This window comes from Temnothorax nylanderi, unplaced genomic scaffold, assembly GCF_030848795.1.
Source record: "Temnothorax nylanderi isolate EJ_2023f unplaced genomic scaffold, tnyl_v1.0 TNYL_tig0028_pilon, whole genome shotgun sequence".
NCBI lineage: Eukaryota > Metazoa > Arthropoda > Insecta > Hymenoptera > Formicidae > Temnothorax > Temnothorax nylanderi.
Window position 1 is genome coordinate 1,266,084 of NW_027249090.1, and position 15,051 is coordinate 1,281,134.

Here is a 15,051-nt window from a genome sequence, read left to right on the forward strand (position 1 = left end):
AGAAGAATGTGGCCCTTATATTATAAGACAAATATTTAAAGTAGTAGAATTTGTTTAAAAAAAGAACTTCAAAGAGATGTCATAATTGTCCAGTATGTATAAATATTTAAGACGGCTATATCTTTTTTTATATATTAGAAATCATAATTACATTTCTTGTAATATGCCAGACAAATTTATAATTTGTGTTAAAATTGTTAAGAGTAATTTAAATTTTATTTTTTATGTAAAAGAGTAATCTTAATAATGATATATTATTCTCTCCTTTCACTCTTTCTCTCTCTCTCTCTCTCTCTCTCTCTCTCTCTCTCTCTCTCTCTCTCTCTCTCTCTTTTGGTTTTACATGACATAATTTCTGTCAAAAGATATAACAATAGGCTATACTAATAATACCATGACTCATTTGTGTAAAAGTGATACGACAATCCGTATATCTTATCTTTCGTGCGAAAAGGTACAAATATCTTACGCTTGTTAATCTCTAAAAAGGTTTTAAATCAGAAAAGATTACATTCCAATCCTATTAGAATCCCTTTTATCCGAATATGTTTATCAGCTGAGATAAACATTAGCTCTACGGATTATCTTGGGCATTTTCATTTTATGATCTTCCTAATGTATAAAAAACCTACAAAGTACTTTTAAATCTGCAACTAGCGATTCGCTCTCGCTTCGTCATGGTCTACACGGAACTTGGCAAAAGGCGACAAACAAAGGCCGAGAGAAGTCGAGAGCAACCGCAAGCTGTAACATATTGCGAGAGATCGCATATACGAGCAACCATGATCTGCCATGCTTTGGACGTAATTTCTGAATGCATCTAGACGAACGTCTTGACGACGGTTGCGCGTGCCATCCTTGCGGCCAGCCGCAAGAATAAAGTTTCGAGCGATAGTCTGATCGAGGACGAGAACTTTGAAAGGAACCCCCGTGGCAATTTTAATAAATAATGTCCTCACCGATTTGCAGTTTCATCGAGTAAAATACATATAATATACTCAATCGCTGTTTTAGATTACTATATAATCCGATTGTTTTGTTCCGCCACAGCGGAAAGAGTAAAAGAAAAATTTGGATTAAATCTAACTAAATATTCAGGCAAAATTTTCGGATTTTGTTGAAGCAAAGATTCTGCCTAAAGTAAAATAAAGTTAATTGGGCCCACCCTCCCCCCTTGCATTTTATATTCCGCTTATTTTTTTCAGTTTAGTAAAGCGAAAATCATTTCTTGAGTACGTTAAAAGATAACAATTTTCGAATTAAATAGCGAAGTATTCATTTTGCAATTCAACACGCAACTGTTTCATAATTCGTATTTCACAATAGTGCTTCTGCATACCACCGAAGTGTAGTGTCGGCCACTTTCTTTGCTCCCTCTTTTATCCCCGGAAACTGCATGATTTTTAAAACGTCCCCCTGATTTCTAAACGGTTCAAGATATACATAAAAGGATTAGGTACATCGAAGATCAATCGTAGGAAGAAAAGTGTCCGTCGGTCTATCCAGGCATGCGAGAGTCCATCGTGCGTGCGGCGCGCACGGTACATCATCGGGGACGAAGGATACAAGGGTAGAAGAGGAGACGGGGAGGAACCCGGCCGGTGAGAAGAAAAGAGAGAGGGAGAGAGAGAAAGAGGAAGGTTGAGCTCGAGCCTGAAATGCGTGGGCGAGTGTGAGCTTGTGTCGCGCGAGTCACCACTCTCGGTTGCCCCGAGCGTCCCGCCGTCCGTCATCCTGTCCGCCCGTCCGTATTTCGTAGCGCACGCACACGCGCCCGTCGCACGCGTGCACGTACACGGCCATGCGCGCGTGCTTGCGCGCGTGCACGCACGGCTCATCGCGCATCAGCGTTCCGCCAATCACGCGCGGCGCGGGCCCCGGCCGCGCAAATGAGCCGCGCTTTTTGGCCAGTCAAAGTGTCACACATGGCCGACGGCCGTATATCGCGATTTACGTGTTTGTTTCCTGTACGTACGTTGACGTTGTTTTACAATCAGGGGGCTACAGGCACGGGTGCTTTTAACGTCGGTACTTTATGTTGCTCAAAAAACAGCAACTATGACGTTGCAATTGAAAGTATTGTACTCGTAAGATCGTTCACGATTCGACTATGTCACTTATAGATAACGTTAAAATATCAAACAGATTTGTCATAATTAAATCCGTGCTACATAAGTTTTATAATTGATACATTTTATATTATTTCTACTTATAGTACACTTATATTATTATATAATACATAAATAACCTAATAGTATTTTTATTTATATATATTTACGTTTATAAAGCCTTGTGTTCACGAAGCTAGAAATTGCTTCAAAATCTCGGACGGAGAAAGAGAAATCTCGGTCGAAAGAACTCGATTAATTGATTAATCGCATTGATCAATTGATCGAATTGTTAATTAAATGTGATTTGTCAATTCTTTCTCCGTCCCAGATCTCGGAGCGATTTCTAGCATCGTGGACACAAGGCTTAACAAAGTATATTCGATATTAGATCTAGATCGCAAAATAATCTTCTTACATTTTACTTAGCACCTCGCGATTTTGAGTTTAATGCCAGTTACCCTAATAACGCGGTAGAAAAGCGATTCGAGTCACGTTGAGAGCCGAGAGTGATAACCGGCACGACGCGACGCGACGTGACGCGACGCAGCGGAGGCCGCGTGGTCGCGCGTCAGTGCGTTCACCGCCGCGCCGCGCCGGCACGTTATAAATGCCCGTGGCGCGGCTGTTAAGCGATACACGCCTGCGGTATCGCGGGTGGCCCCCGCCTTTCGCGCAACCATTCGCCGATCGTATATCGGTAAGTACAACTTCGTTCTCTCCCGCGTATGGAGATGTTAATACCCCGGTGCGTATGACCTCTTCTTTCGCAAAAAGCTCACGCATACTGGCGCACGTGCCGGCCGACGCGCTTCGTGCACGGCGGATCTCGCGACTGGGTCGATCCTTTTTCGATACACGCGATCGCGCGGCACGGCACGGCGCGAGTTGATGATGACGATATCTCTCGCCGAGCGTAAGAAGGGGCGGGTATAAATTTACGATTTACGCGGGACGCTCGATTTCAATTTGCATAAGTAGTAAATACGCCGGGATTGAGTTACGCAACGAGTAGCGCAAACCCCGTTTCGGCTGCGCAAACGCCTGAAAATTATTCGCGGGAGAGGGGGATGAGAATATCACATTGTGCAACGTGAAGCCCCCGGGATTAATGACCGCGGCTGAGGATCGGCGGTTCTTTTTATGATAATCGCGGATGAAATCGATATAACTGGTACTACGCAGTCGTAATAATGTAATCGTTTTACTGCTGGATCGTTTTTCGGAAAAATCATCGAAGCCAACGTGGGATAATCGCTTCTTGTTGCTACGGAAATATTCCCATGTTATTGCGTTATAGTACCTAAATTTCCCTTTAATTTATTAGTCATATAATGTCGTTATGGCATTTCGAGACTTAACATCTGAGAACAAAATATAAAGAACTGACAATAATTTAATTCATATTTAATAAAAATCCGTTTTTAATTCAACACTAAAAAAAAGTTAGTAGTACCTAGATAGTAAAAACGTTAATCATTTGTCAGTTTATAAGTAAAATTGCAAGAAATATAATAATTTAGTGTGGCACCGATATAAAGAATCAGACATCGCAAGTTGTGGCACTTTTTCGGTCGCGCCGCGATACATACAAACCGAAACGGTAAACGGCGGATCAATCACATTGTACAAATTGTCAGCAGCGCGTAACATTGCGGAGCTTAATCTCCACGATCAAATTTATCCGCAAGATGGAAAGCGACGGGGCAACGTGTGAGGGGAAAGAAAATGAAATAGCGCGGCACGATCGCGTTATCGACGCTTCGTCGACTCCTTAAATCAGCGAAGGTAGGTAGGCCAGACCGAGGGGTGAAGCGTGTAAGTGGGAATGGATGAGAGAATACTCCTTTCCTTTCCTTTTCCCCCTCGGTTCCTTCCTTTTTTCTCTCCGCTCTGTGACGAAGAGGGGACACGCGCATGCAGATCACGTCGGTTGTAGCCAAGTGATAGCGTATCTGTGGGCGGCGCGTGCGTGTGGTCCTTCTATGTCCCCTCGGTTCCCCTCCTTACTCTCGGTTCCTTCCTCGCTTCCACCATACTTGAAGATATCCTTTTCTCCATTCCGAATCATCGCGAGAGCGCTACATCCACTTAACAATCACCCCCGCTTGTAATTTTGCACGTCAGCTTGTCGATATAATAAATAATTGGCCGGGAAAGTCCGGCGATTGCTTCCATCCTCATTATGATACGATCGTTTTAATTAGAAATGTGTGTCGTCCAGGCTGACAGTTCATATCTGTAAGGTAATCATAAACTCGCCCACGTAGCCACTCTATATCGTATCGTATAACCGTTAAATTCTGTAATCTTCTCCGGCGCGATATTTTTCTTGGATAATGAAAGAGGTGATATGATGATATATCATCTGTGCGCAAATTATTATGCGGACGCTTTTGAAATAATTTCTGTTAATCGTTTATGGATGCGTAATAATTGGCCTGGAGCAAACGTGATTTTCGATAATGTAAGATTTCACAGAATTCACGCAGATTTTAGAACATGCATAAAATGATATAATTTATTTGACCTTGTATAAGTATCGCGATATTTTTTTATCTTTAGCACGTCTGGATCCTAATAAAATATTGTATGTCCAAGGCTTCCTTCATTTTGCTTCAAATTAGACTCATTCTTGATAATATTGACTCCGTTTATCTTTATTGTCATTTTCAACGCGTCAAATATGGCCTTTATACGCGCGCAAGTTAAGAGGGGACCCCGCAGGGTCAAGTGTGATGGTTACTATCGAGGTTTCTGATGGCGCGACGCAGAAGTCTTCGAGTTTCTGCCAGCGCGCGGGACTAAACGATACTTCGAACGAACGTGACACAAAGACTCCCATCGAGAAGTCATTCCGGTCGCTTCCAGCATCCAGAACCTCGCTGTCCCCGGCGGCGCGGCGCGGCACGGCGCGGCACGGCGCGGCGTCTCCCGCGCGCTTCTCTCCTCTTCGTCTTCGTAACTCCCATATGTATATCCCCGTCGCCGTAAACACGATTTTGCCAACACGGGGTTTTGCGGTAAAACGACGGGCCGTAATTCGCGGTAAAACGTCCGCCGGTAAGAATTTATGAAAGCTCGCCCGGGAGTCCGGGTTTACGTGCGCATATACACGGGCGAGAGCGTTAGCCGCGTACACGCGGCTCCATTCGAGACGACGACGCGACGAGCAGCAGTCGACCGGTCGCACAGGATTCTCCTTATCGACGCGAAGGAGGCCCGTCTTTGGACACTATCGAGATCCGAAATAGCATCGTTGGGGCCCACCTCTCTTCCACCCTTCCCGGCACCCTCGGAGAAAAGAAACGTAACTCTAGACGTATCGCGGTGTCATGTCCTGCGCACCTGGCGGCCCCGTTCTTTGTAACACAATACACGCGTTTCGTCCTCCTGCTCCTCCTCCTCCTTCACCTCCTCCTCTTTAACTTCTCCTCTGCTTACCGTACTCTTTTGTCTCTTCTTCTCTCCGGCCCGTCATCAGCTTATACCTAGCCTGGATATGTGGAACGGATAAAAAAGGAGGAGGCAAAAATCCTGGTTTAATACCAGGGGGATTGGAATTTTCGGTCGAGCTGACGTACTCCCTCGGCGAACCTGTTTAAGTGAACACTCCATAACGTCTGATATATCTAGGAGTCGCACACATGAGGATTTAGACAGTTAAAATATTTCGCGACTACAAGCAGAGAGGACTGTTTTGCGTGTAATAAATTAAACGTCTGTCGCACGCTGGTGCTTCTGAGAAGCTAAAAAATTTTAGAGGAATTAAATGAAACCGATGCTATTAATAAACAAATCTGATGATATTTTCCGCCCAAATTAATTTTTTATATATTTTTGCGTTAAATTTTTATTCGAAAGTCTTGAATAAAAACGTTTTACTTAGGAACAGGAATATTTCCAATTAGATCTAATTTGATTTGTCCATCATTTTGCTGCGCAAGAGGCGAGGGAGGTTGAGTAAGGGTGCAGACGACTGTGAGTTAAAAAATAATAATAAATGTTTATTTTACACATGTGAACGACAGAACACAACGGACACGTACAGTAGGTACACCGTTTGAAAATGGAGACAACTACATCTTATTCAAGAGAGAAGAAGGTACCTACTGCGTATCGCATACATAAAATTACAGATCTAAACATGCACGAATCCGTATAATTCTTATCGTGATGTACATAACAATGATTACGCTCTAAACGTTAACGATGATAGATAGTGCAGGCAGATAGATACGATGTGAGTCGGGGACTCAATATGCGCGAGAGATCCAAATCCTGACCGTACCAGTAGACCACGGATCGTGGCTCAAATACGACGCGATCGAATCGACCGTCGGAGTCGATCGCACGTTGAAGTCAAGACTGCGGTGTTATAATAAATGGATGTCGATCCGCGTATAGTTGGAAGAAAGCGCGCGTGATACAAACAAGATTTTGTCCGGTAATCGATATCCATGCATTAAGACGTCTCCTGAAGAACAATGGTGCTCGAGCCGGAAACCGGTATCACCGATGGCGGTGGCGACGACGGTACTCCCAGATTGTGAGTCAACGAGTGTCTCCTCAGATCACAATTTCTGCGAAAAACCTTGCCGCATGAGGCGCAATGATAAGGCTTGATATCCGTGTGCGTAAGAAGATGAGTTTTCAGATTGCTCCTCTGATTGAAACTCCTAGCACAGACGGGACATTTGTGCGGCGACTCCTCCATATGTAAAATTTTGTGGACAGCCAGTGTCCTGCTCTGGCAAAATCCTTTGCCGCACTCGGCGCATTTAAACGGTTTCTCCTTGCTGTGTATATACCTGCAATATATAAAAAACTTCCAGTTTGAATCTTACGTTTAAATTTCTTTTAAAACTACCTGCTCAAACGCGTGTCTGTTTCTTTTTTATGTAAAAGTGCGTAAAACTATAATTTGTAAAATTATAGTCGCGCGACGAGATATATATGTATGTTTAACACTAAAAAAAATGAAAGGAGAGAAAAATAAAATAATCATCGAGTAATATATTATTAACTTAATTAACATTATTATCAAATAAGGACCGCAATTATTGCAACGGTAAATATATGAATGAATGAATGGATCATGACACGTTGACCATTAAATATAATATACACGTCATTCAATCATCGTTGTAATTACGCGAGGTGAAAAAGGCGTACCATGAATTTGTCCGTTCGTAAATCGTACGACGCTTGTAATTAATGGCGACGCGATAAAGAGATAAATACGCGCAGTCTCTAAATCTTCCATCACGAAGGGAATGAATTCGGTAAATAATCCTAACCATCATCAAAGCTTTTTGTGCACTTAACGTTTAAATCAATTTTCTACGTAACGTATCATTACAACGTTTATCTCTCTTGCATGTTATAAATAAATTCTACTAAAATGATTATTTTAATCATGTCCGATCGAAAATATTACAACGGCGTAACTTGAAACTTATTGTTAATAATTCAAAATATAAATTACATTCACTCATAAACGCATGCTAATGTGCACATTCCCTTCATAATACAAGCATCTATGTATATAATGAAAAATTAACGGTATAAAAAGTATTATAAATTAAAATATAATTTCGAACAAAAAGAAATGTTCATAATTCCATATTTTTATTATGCATTAATTATCATTACCGTTTTATCAACTTTAAAACTACTTTAAACCGAAAACTCATAATTTACATAATTAATTCAATTAATGTTCTCTATTTAATCAATTAAGTTACTTCAGACACTTAACAGGTAAAACCTGCGCGTGTAATGCTTTCATAAAGAAAGATCTAATCGGAAGACTAACATCTCCCAGATGACTAGGGTCTATTCACGTTACCTGTGATCTCTGAGATGATCCTGCCGTCGGAAGGCTTTGCCACATATATCGCACGAGTACGGCCGCTCGTCGGTATGCGTCCTCTCGTGGATCAACAGATTGTAGCTCTTCGTGAATTGCCGGCTGCAGAACTTACAAATGAACTGTTTCTTGGGTCGGGACGTACGGCAAGTCCTTGGTACACTCGAGTCGATCGCGATCGAAGCGTGTTGCACGGACGAGGAGGAGGACGACGAGGTGGACGAGGTCGAGGAGCAACCCGAGGAACTCGACGACGCGAAAGACGTCGGAGCCGTCAAAGACGATGATCGCGAGACCGTCGTCACCGACGTACTCGCGCGATTCCCTTCGGATATTCGCCGTAAAAGCAGCTCGTGGTTCGCGGTAGAGGAGCTCGTTCCGGACGTCTCGCTCAGCAGGACTTCCTCCTCCTCCGTGAGCAGCGCCAGGTCCTCTTCGGTATCGGTCACGAACTCCAGCCGTGCCTCGTCGTCCTCGCTTATCGCCGAAGCGGCCGATCGGAGCAGCTGATCGGCCGTTAGGTGGTCATTCTTGATGGCTGTCGGACTCAGGGCCACGTCGACATTCGTGCTCAACGACGAACATCTCTGATTACCAGCGACGGTCGCGGTAGCGCCCGCGGTCTGCGCGACACCGGAAGTCGCGCCGCTCGCATGAAGACGATGAAGCGTCAAGTACGTCTCCAGGGCCTGCAGATTAAACGCCGCCGCGGCGGCGTGTCCCGGCGGCAGGAGCGCCGCCCGCTGCAGGGCAGAGAGGAGGGCACCCTGAAGCCGCAGGGCGACACTCTGCAGCGCCAAATTGGGCAATTCGGAGGCCGTAGCGAGATCGGTGATATCGATCTCGCGCGAGTCCGCGGCGACCGTGACCGACGAGGTCGACGACGAGGACGAAGTGGACGGCACCATTACGAGGGTCCGTTGTTCCTGCTCCGGTTCCTGATGCTGTTCTTCCTCCTGCTGCGGTTGCTGCTGCTGCTGCTGTTGCTGCATCCTCCACCGTCGTTTGAATCGTCCCGGATTAGCCTCTGGAACGCGCACCTGCCGTGTTTCGCCGGTATCATTGGCAAGGCGATCGGAAATTCCTGATTTGTCCTGATTGATCCTGATGAGTATTGTAACTGTGGATGCGCGCCGGTGTTCCTCCCGGTATCCCGGTAGTCGCCCGTGTGATTCACCCTTGCACGACGCTGCCGAGCTCGGTCACACGTTCACATGTTCTCGCCGATCGATTGTCAGTTCCCAAAACTGATTGTTCCTTTAGGCACGGAGCTCGAACGCGAAAACGGGAAAGAGAATACACACACACGATGCTGGCGGTGCGAAGGCACCCCGAAGACTGCTCCTACCTGCCGCTGCTGGGTACTGCTGGTGGAGCCACCTGGTGGCAGGTATCCGAGTCAAAATGGGCCTGTCTGCGGGGAACGGGCCCCGGATTCAGGAGAGAGAGCCGTGCCACAGCTGGCCCGCGCGATCGCCGGCCGTTTCGACGATGCGGGCCCGACCGCATGTCCGTGGGGCCGCACGATCTGACGTGGGCCGCTGCGGCTTGCGTGCCGCGACGGCGAGTGTACACTCGGGGACGCACGCGCGCGTGTGTGCGGGGGGAATCCGGAAACGTGAATTGCGATCGCGATCGCGATCGCTTTCGCGGGTCAACAGCTGTTTAACCCGCGTGTATTTCCTTCGCGAACCGCGCGCCTCTTTTGCATTCGGAGGACAAATATGCGGCGAACATTTTCATTTGTATATCATTAGAGATGAGATGAGATAGAGATGAGCACGGCTAAAGAGAGAGAGTAATGTGCCACATATATTATAAAAATGATTCGTGCAATAAACATCATTGATATAGTTCAATACATTCAATCTTGGTATTAAACTTATAGCCTATATCTTACATAGTGCTTTTAGGCATTAGTTGATTCTGAAAATTACAATATATTTATATCTACTCCCTGAAAAAGTATTGTACCTCTAAATATGTGCTTTAATATTCTTAATTTAATATTCTTAATTTACATTTCGGATAATAGATACAATCGAATTCGAAAGTATCAGCTATAAATAGAATCATTTTCTTTTCTGAATGAAAATGATCATATTTTAAGCAAAATATGATGAACGAGATCACACGAAAAGCAATCTGATGATTTTCATGCTGTACTTTCTTGTGTGTGTGTGTGTGGAAAATAATTTTTTTTAATCAACAAATTATGATCAATTTGTGAATATGTTTTATACATAAACTGATTTATTTTTATGACGGTTAACGTTTATAAATCAATTCTAATAACGCATCTTTTACATAAACAATGTTTATGAATTCCGAGAATGTATTATCAAATGTTTATGGAAGAAATCGGGTAGATCGTTCCATGCGTTTCAAAGATTTTGAATCTAATATAAACGAACGGTCTGTGTATGCAGTTAACTTAAGTTTATAATATCCCAATGGACGTCGTGTGGAAATGAGGTAAAACTGAGTGAATAGTGATGCCGCGCCGAAAAAAGGCATCTCTCCCGCGGTACCGCGCCCGTGTGCCGCGGGTTCGTTCCGACTCGACTCAACTCGGACTCTCGGCAAAGCCGCAACAATTTACGACGGCAATTAATGCGCGCGAGTAAGCCGTGTATAGCGCCTATAGTTAGCTGCCTCTTCAGTGTCGGAGCGCACCGAAAGCGAGGGAGAAAGAGAGACATTCCGTACACGCGCTCTCGTGCGCGCACTTGAGACAAGAAAAAAAGGGCGAGTAACCGGGCAAGAAGAAGAGAGAAGGAGAGGTAGGATGAGAAAGAGGGGGAGGGAGAGTACGATGGAGTACGATATAGAAGGAGAGGTCTCTCAAGGAAAGGCGAAAGAGAGACGATTGGAGTGGAAAAGGGTGCGGTAAGGGAAGGCGAGAGGAAAGAGAGGAAAAGAGAGCGAGAGAGAAAGAGAGAGAAAAGAGCGCGGTCAAGAGAGAAGAGAGGCGAACCGAGGCATCGGGCAGACTAAATAATATTATAGGTGGTGTTCTCACGGTCCCGGGACGCCCGCGGGCTAACTCGTCACCCCTCTCCCCGTACGGCCCCTCTCCCTCGCCTTATTCTCTCCTCCCGCTCTCTCCCTGGCCGCCTCTTACTCCCCCGCGCGTAAGCTTCGCCCACGCTGGGCCCTCACCGAGGGCCCCACGGAGTCGTTTGAGTCCCGCCGGTGGGACGGAGAGGATCCGACCGAACGATGCCGGACGCAGACGAGGACGCACGAAGGGGTCAGAGGTCACCTCGCGCTCGCTGACCGTCACCGTGGACGCGGTTCCTTCTCTCCTTCTCTCTCCGCTCCTCCCCCTTCTCTTTTTTCCTCCTCGGCGTCTCTACGTCGAAGAGAGCCCCCGCACTCCTTCCCCCTCCCCCCCCGCGCGCGCGCGCGTTCATCTTTTACTCCCCTTTCGTAACTTCGATGCCCTCAAGTCCGACTTTCCTCCCGTTCCCTCCTCTCCCCTACCCCCCTCTTCTCTTCCTCCTTTGCCCCCCTCGCGTCTTCACGTCTCGCTCCCTTCTCTCTTCGGTGAAGTCCTTCTCCGCGAAAGTTGACAGGCTCTACCCAGTTAATCAAGTAGCAAGTTAATTGCCCGGCTAGAGCATAATACACGGCCGCGATATATACGCGGCACTTTATTTGGACATGTTGACGTGTAACGCGCTGCTTTCCGAACCAAGTTCTATGTCAGGTAAAGCGGATACGTCACAACGATCTGCGCTCGTATCTCACGCCGTGTTTCATTGTGTTTCACCGTGTCACAACGTATTAACATGCGCGAGTCACAGCGTAGTAATGTCAACGCACTCACGATTGTACGTGCTTTCGAAACGACGAGTATCAAGTGGAATCTTCTCACACGGCAAGCGTATCGAACGTTGCGTTGCCTCATCGTTGTCATGAAACTTTATGCTCGAAATTTTGACATCTGACATCGTCCTTCCGTGTAATCGTCCTTTCATCTAGTTGTCGAACATCATAGTAGACGTGAGATATTTATCATTATGAGGTTATTCTTATATGTATCAAATTCAAAAGTTATTACGTTCCCACAGAAACTAAGGACTTATCTGAAGAAATGAAATAAATACGTTTTAATTTTTTACTATAGAGAAAAAAAATCTTTTTTCTGCACATTTATGTGCTTAAAGAAGAACAGTGTAAGGCTATTGCATCCGCAGTCAAGCGTATTATTGCGAACAATTCGACAATGCTTAGAATCTATCAATCGATTTTATATGTCAGGAAATCTTCTCGTCTGTGCTCTTTAACTCCTGGAGGCAAAAGGTTATAAGTGCTGTTCAACGTCGATAAATAAAGTAACGCGGCGTGACATGAGAAATTCCTCGCGATCGGCGACCTGCGTTGAATCGAAAAGAAAGGGCCCGAATCACTGTCCTCGAGTCGATTCTAACGTGCTTAACACACTTAACGATGACACGAGCGAGGCACGTGTACGCGAGCATTGTGGAAAGTATTGTACTTCGAACGAGACAAAACTTATGAAATCGACAGTGCGCGTTCAATAGTGAGATATTATCTCTTTTTGAAATTGTCTTTAACTTTTCTAAATTGATATCTATTATTACATTCGTAATAATATTTGAAACAAAATATTTTGAATCCCTTTTATATTAAGAATGATAAAAGTCAATTGCAATCATATCAACTGTAAAATTCACGGAAAATCACGAAATAACATAATTTAATTGTTCATATCTCTTTTCCCACATATTTTATACTTGTATGACGTAACAATCGTTGAAAAAAGCTGTTTCAAATGTGTGCCGTCTTAGCGGAACGATTCGGTTCTCTTCGGTTAGCAGGCACCATCCACCGCCATTCAATTTGCTCTTGTTTCCTCAATGCGGTGAAGCGCAGAGGGAGGCCGCGACATCCCGCCGCGTAGATAATTAGATCGCTACTAAGCACCTCCACTTTCACGCATCTTCACCTCCGCTGTTGCGTACAGCCCGGGCACTTGTTTCTCTCCTTGTTTTCCGCCTCTCATCCCCCTTGGATACGAGTTCTCGCCCCGTTTGTTTCTCTTTGACTGCATGCGCGTTCACGGCGTGATACAACCGGTCCCCCCTCTCCCCTCTTGACGTAATAAAGGAAAGCACGCATCGTTACGTTTGACCATGCGATTGCAATAATCACTCCTTTTGCATAGTTTCTTCTCTCGTGCTCTGATTCCTCTTAAAAAACGATATTTATATAACTTTATTTGCTTATTTTGCACAATTATGTGCATTAAACTATTATATTGCTTAATTAATATATTAATATTGATTAACAAAGCGAAATTAATGTAAAATTCAACATAATGAAACAGATTAATTAAGTAGACAATATAATTGGTGTCTTTATCTTTTTTTTAGTTAATACAAAAATCATTAGTTTCTTTGGAATGTTTCGTCTTAATCTATTTTACTTTTTATGTATACAGAAATTCTGTGATAATAAAGTTACTCTTTTTGATTAACATTAATATTCTTTTTATTTTTTATTGTTGAGCTTATGTCACGCAACCTTCTATATAATTAATTGCCTTATATATTATTTTTATAAATGTCATCTTGGAGTACGATGATAAATGCAGGTACAAAGAGAGAAACAACGTCTTCACTTTTACACATCGTCACCTACGAAGTCCCGCCTAAATCTTCACTGCATCTCCTCTCCCTTTCTTTTTCTGCTTATTCTCTTTTCTCGTTGCCCTTTTCTCTCCTTCGGCCGTTCGATTCTTTCTTTCTCTAACCGATTACACGCTCGTTGGTGCCGCGGTATCGCGAGACAGTCAGGACACAAAGAGGTGGAATGAACGAGAGGATCGGGACGATGAAGAGAGAACAGAGAGCACGGACGTCCGTGGACCCCCCGTCCGGGATCGCGAGATTGATTTGTCCAATTACGTTAAACAATCCCCGGGATAATTCGATCGCCTGGCATCCTGGGACCGTTCGCGAGGTCGCCCGGCTCTCAGCCAACTTTCTGCAATTTGTGAATGTAAATTCCCGTTCCCCCGATATACGCGCATTACACGTCTCACGACGCGAAATTAGCGGATTCGTCGGCCAAACGAGCCTACGAATTTATCGTGTTCCTCGCAGGCGCAGATCGTTAGCTATACGCTTTTGACTAATGAGCCCATCGTGCCTTTCTTGAAGCAGGAAAAAAAAGGGGGAACTCGCCACTCAATAAGACAAATGTGTCACCTACGCTGCGCGAATTCTACTTCTTTCCACATTAGACGTTAGACTCACGAATCTCGCGCCGGAAATCGGGCTATATAATTAACGAGAAGATATCGAGGAAGCGATGATTGAATAGATTGATTTCGTGATATATGACCGCTCATTTATTTAATTGAAGCCTTACTTCTTGACAGGCTTATGAGCGATTGTTAGATATTTATTTCGCACGGATTATTTCGCCGGCAGGCTTAAGTAAGAATAGTGCGAGAATTATTTTTCTATTGTAAAATCAATATATCTAGACTAATAGTTATATATTGAAAAATGATGCTAGAAAGTAATTATAATTATTTATTTATTTTATAATATTTTAAAATAATTTCTTGGATAATATATATAATTAATATTAAAATAATTTTACTTGTTCGCTATTAGAGACTATTTATCAACTTCTTTATTAAATGTAAAATAATTATACATAATGTGAAGTAAAAACTGTACTGTTTGCTAGACAAATTACGTACTTTTATCAGCTAATCAATTATAAATTAGATATTTCATTAACATTCCACGTTGATATATACCTTCTCCTTTCACGTACAATCGTAATAGACGCAGCAGTTTTCAATTTTCAAGATTAATATGTTTTTATAAAAAGTATGCGTATCTAGCCGTACAGCTAAAGCTATTCATGGAGAACGGATGATTTTGGAAATTAAAAATGAAGTGAAAAATGATTTACTCACTACACGTTCGCCAAGGCGGCGGTGTGTGACTCCCGCTCTTTTCCAAAGAGTGTGCTCCCTGTAGTGCACCCGCTATATTATCCTATCTCGTGGCTTCGCACCGGCCG

At 44.1% G+C, this 15,051-nt stretch overlaps 1 protein-coding gene across 1 annotated transcript; it reads right to left on the reverse strand.

Annotated features, from left to right (window-relative positions):
- Positions 1-6,094: 6,094 nt before the first annotated feature.
- LOC139770306 (uncharacterized) lies at positions 6,095-9,306 on the reverse strand. The gene is made up of 2 exons (XM_071702189.1): positions 7,960-9,306; positions 6,095-6,919 (listed from the first exon to the last, which is right to left on the reverse strand). The coding sequence occupies exons 1-2, from the start codon at positions 8,970-8,972 to the stop codon at positions 6,574-6,576; spliced, it is 1,359 nt and encodes a 452-aa protein (XP_071558290.1). The 5' UTR covers positions 8,973-9,306; the 3' UTR covers positions 6,095-6,573.
- Between the last annotated feature and the right edge of the window lie 5,745 nt (positions 9,307-15,051).

Bases quoted from the DNA above. Each gene is read 5' to 3' on its own strand.
- LOC139770306 (XM_071702189.1), bottom strand. From the start codon at position 8,972: ATGCAGCAACAGCAGCAGCAGCAGCAACCGCAGCAGGAGGAAGAACAG. The intron at 6,920-7,959 runs GTAACGTGAATA...TATATATTGCAG, and splicing joins GATCATCTCAGAGATCACAG to GTATATACACAGCAAGGAGA.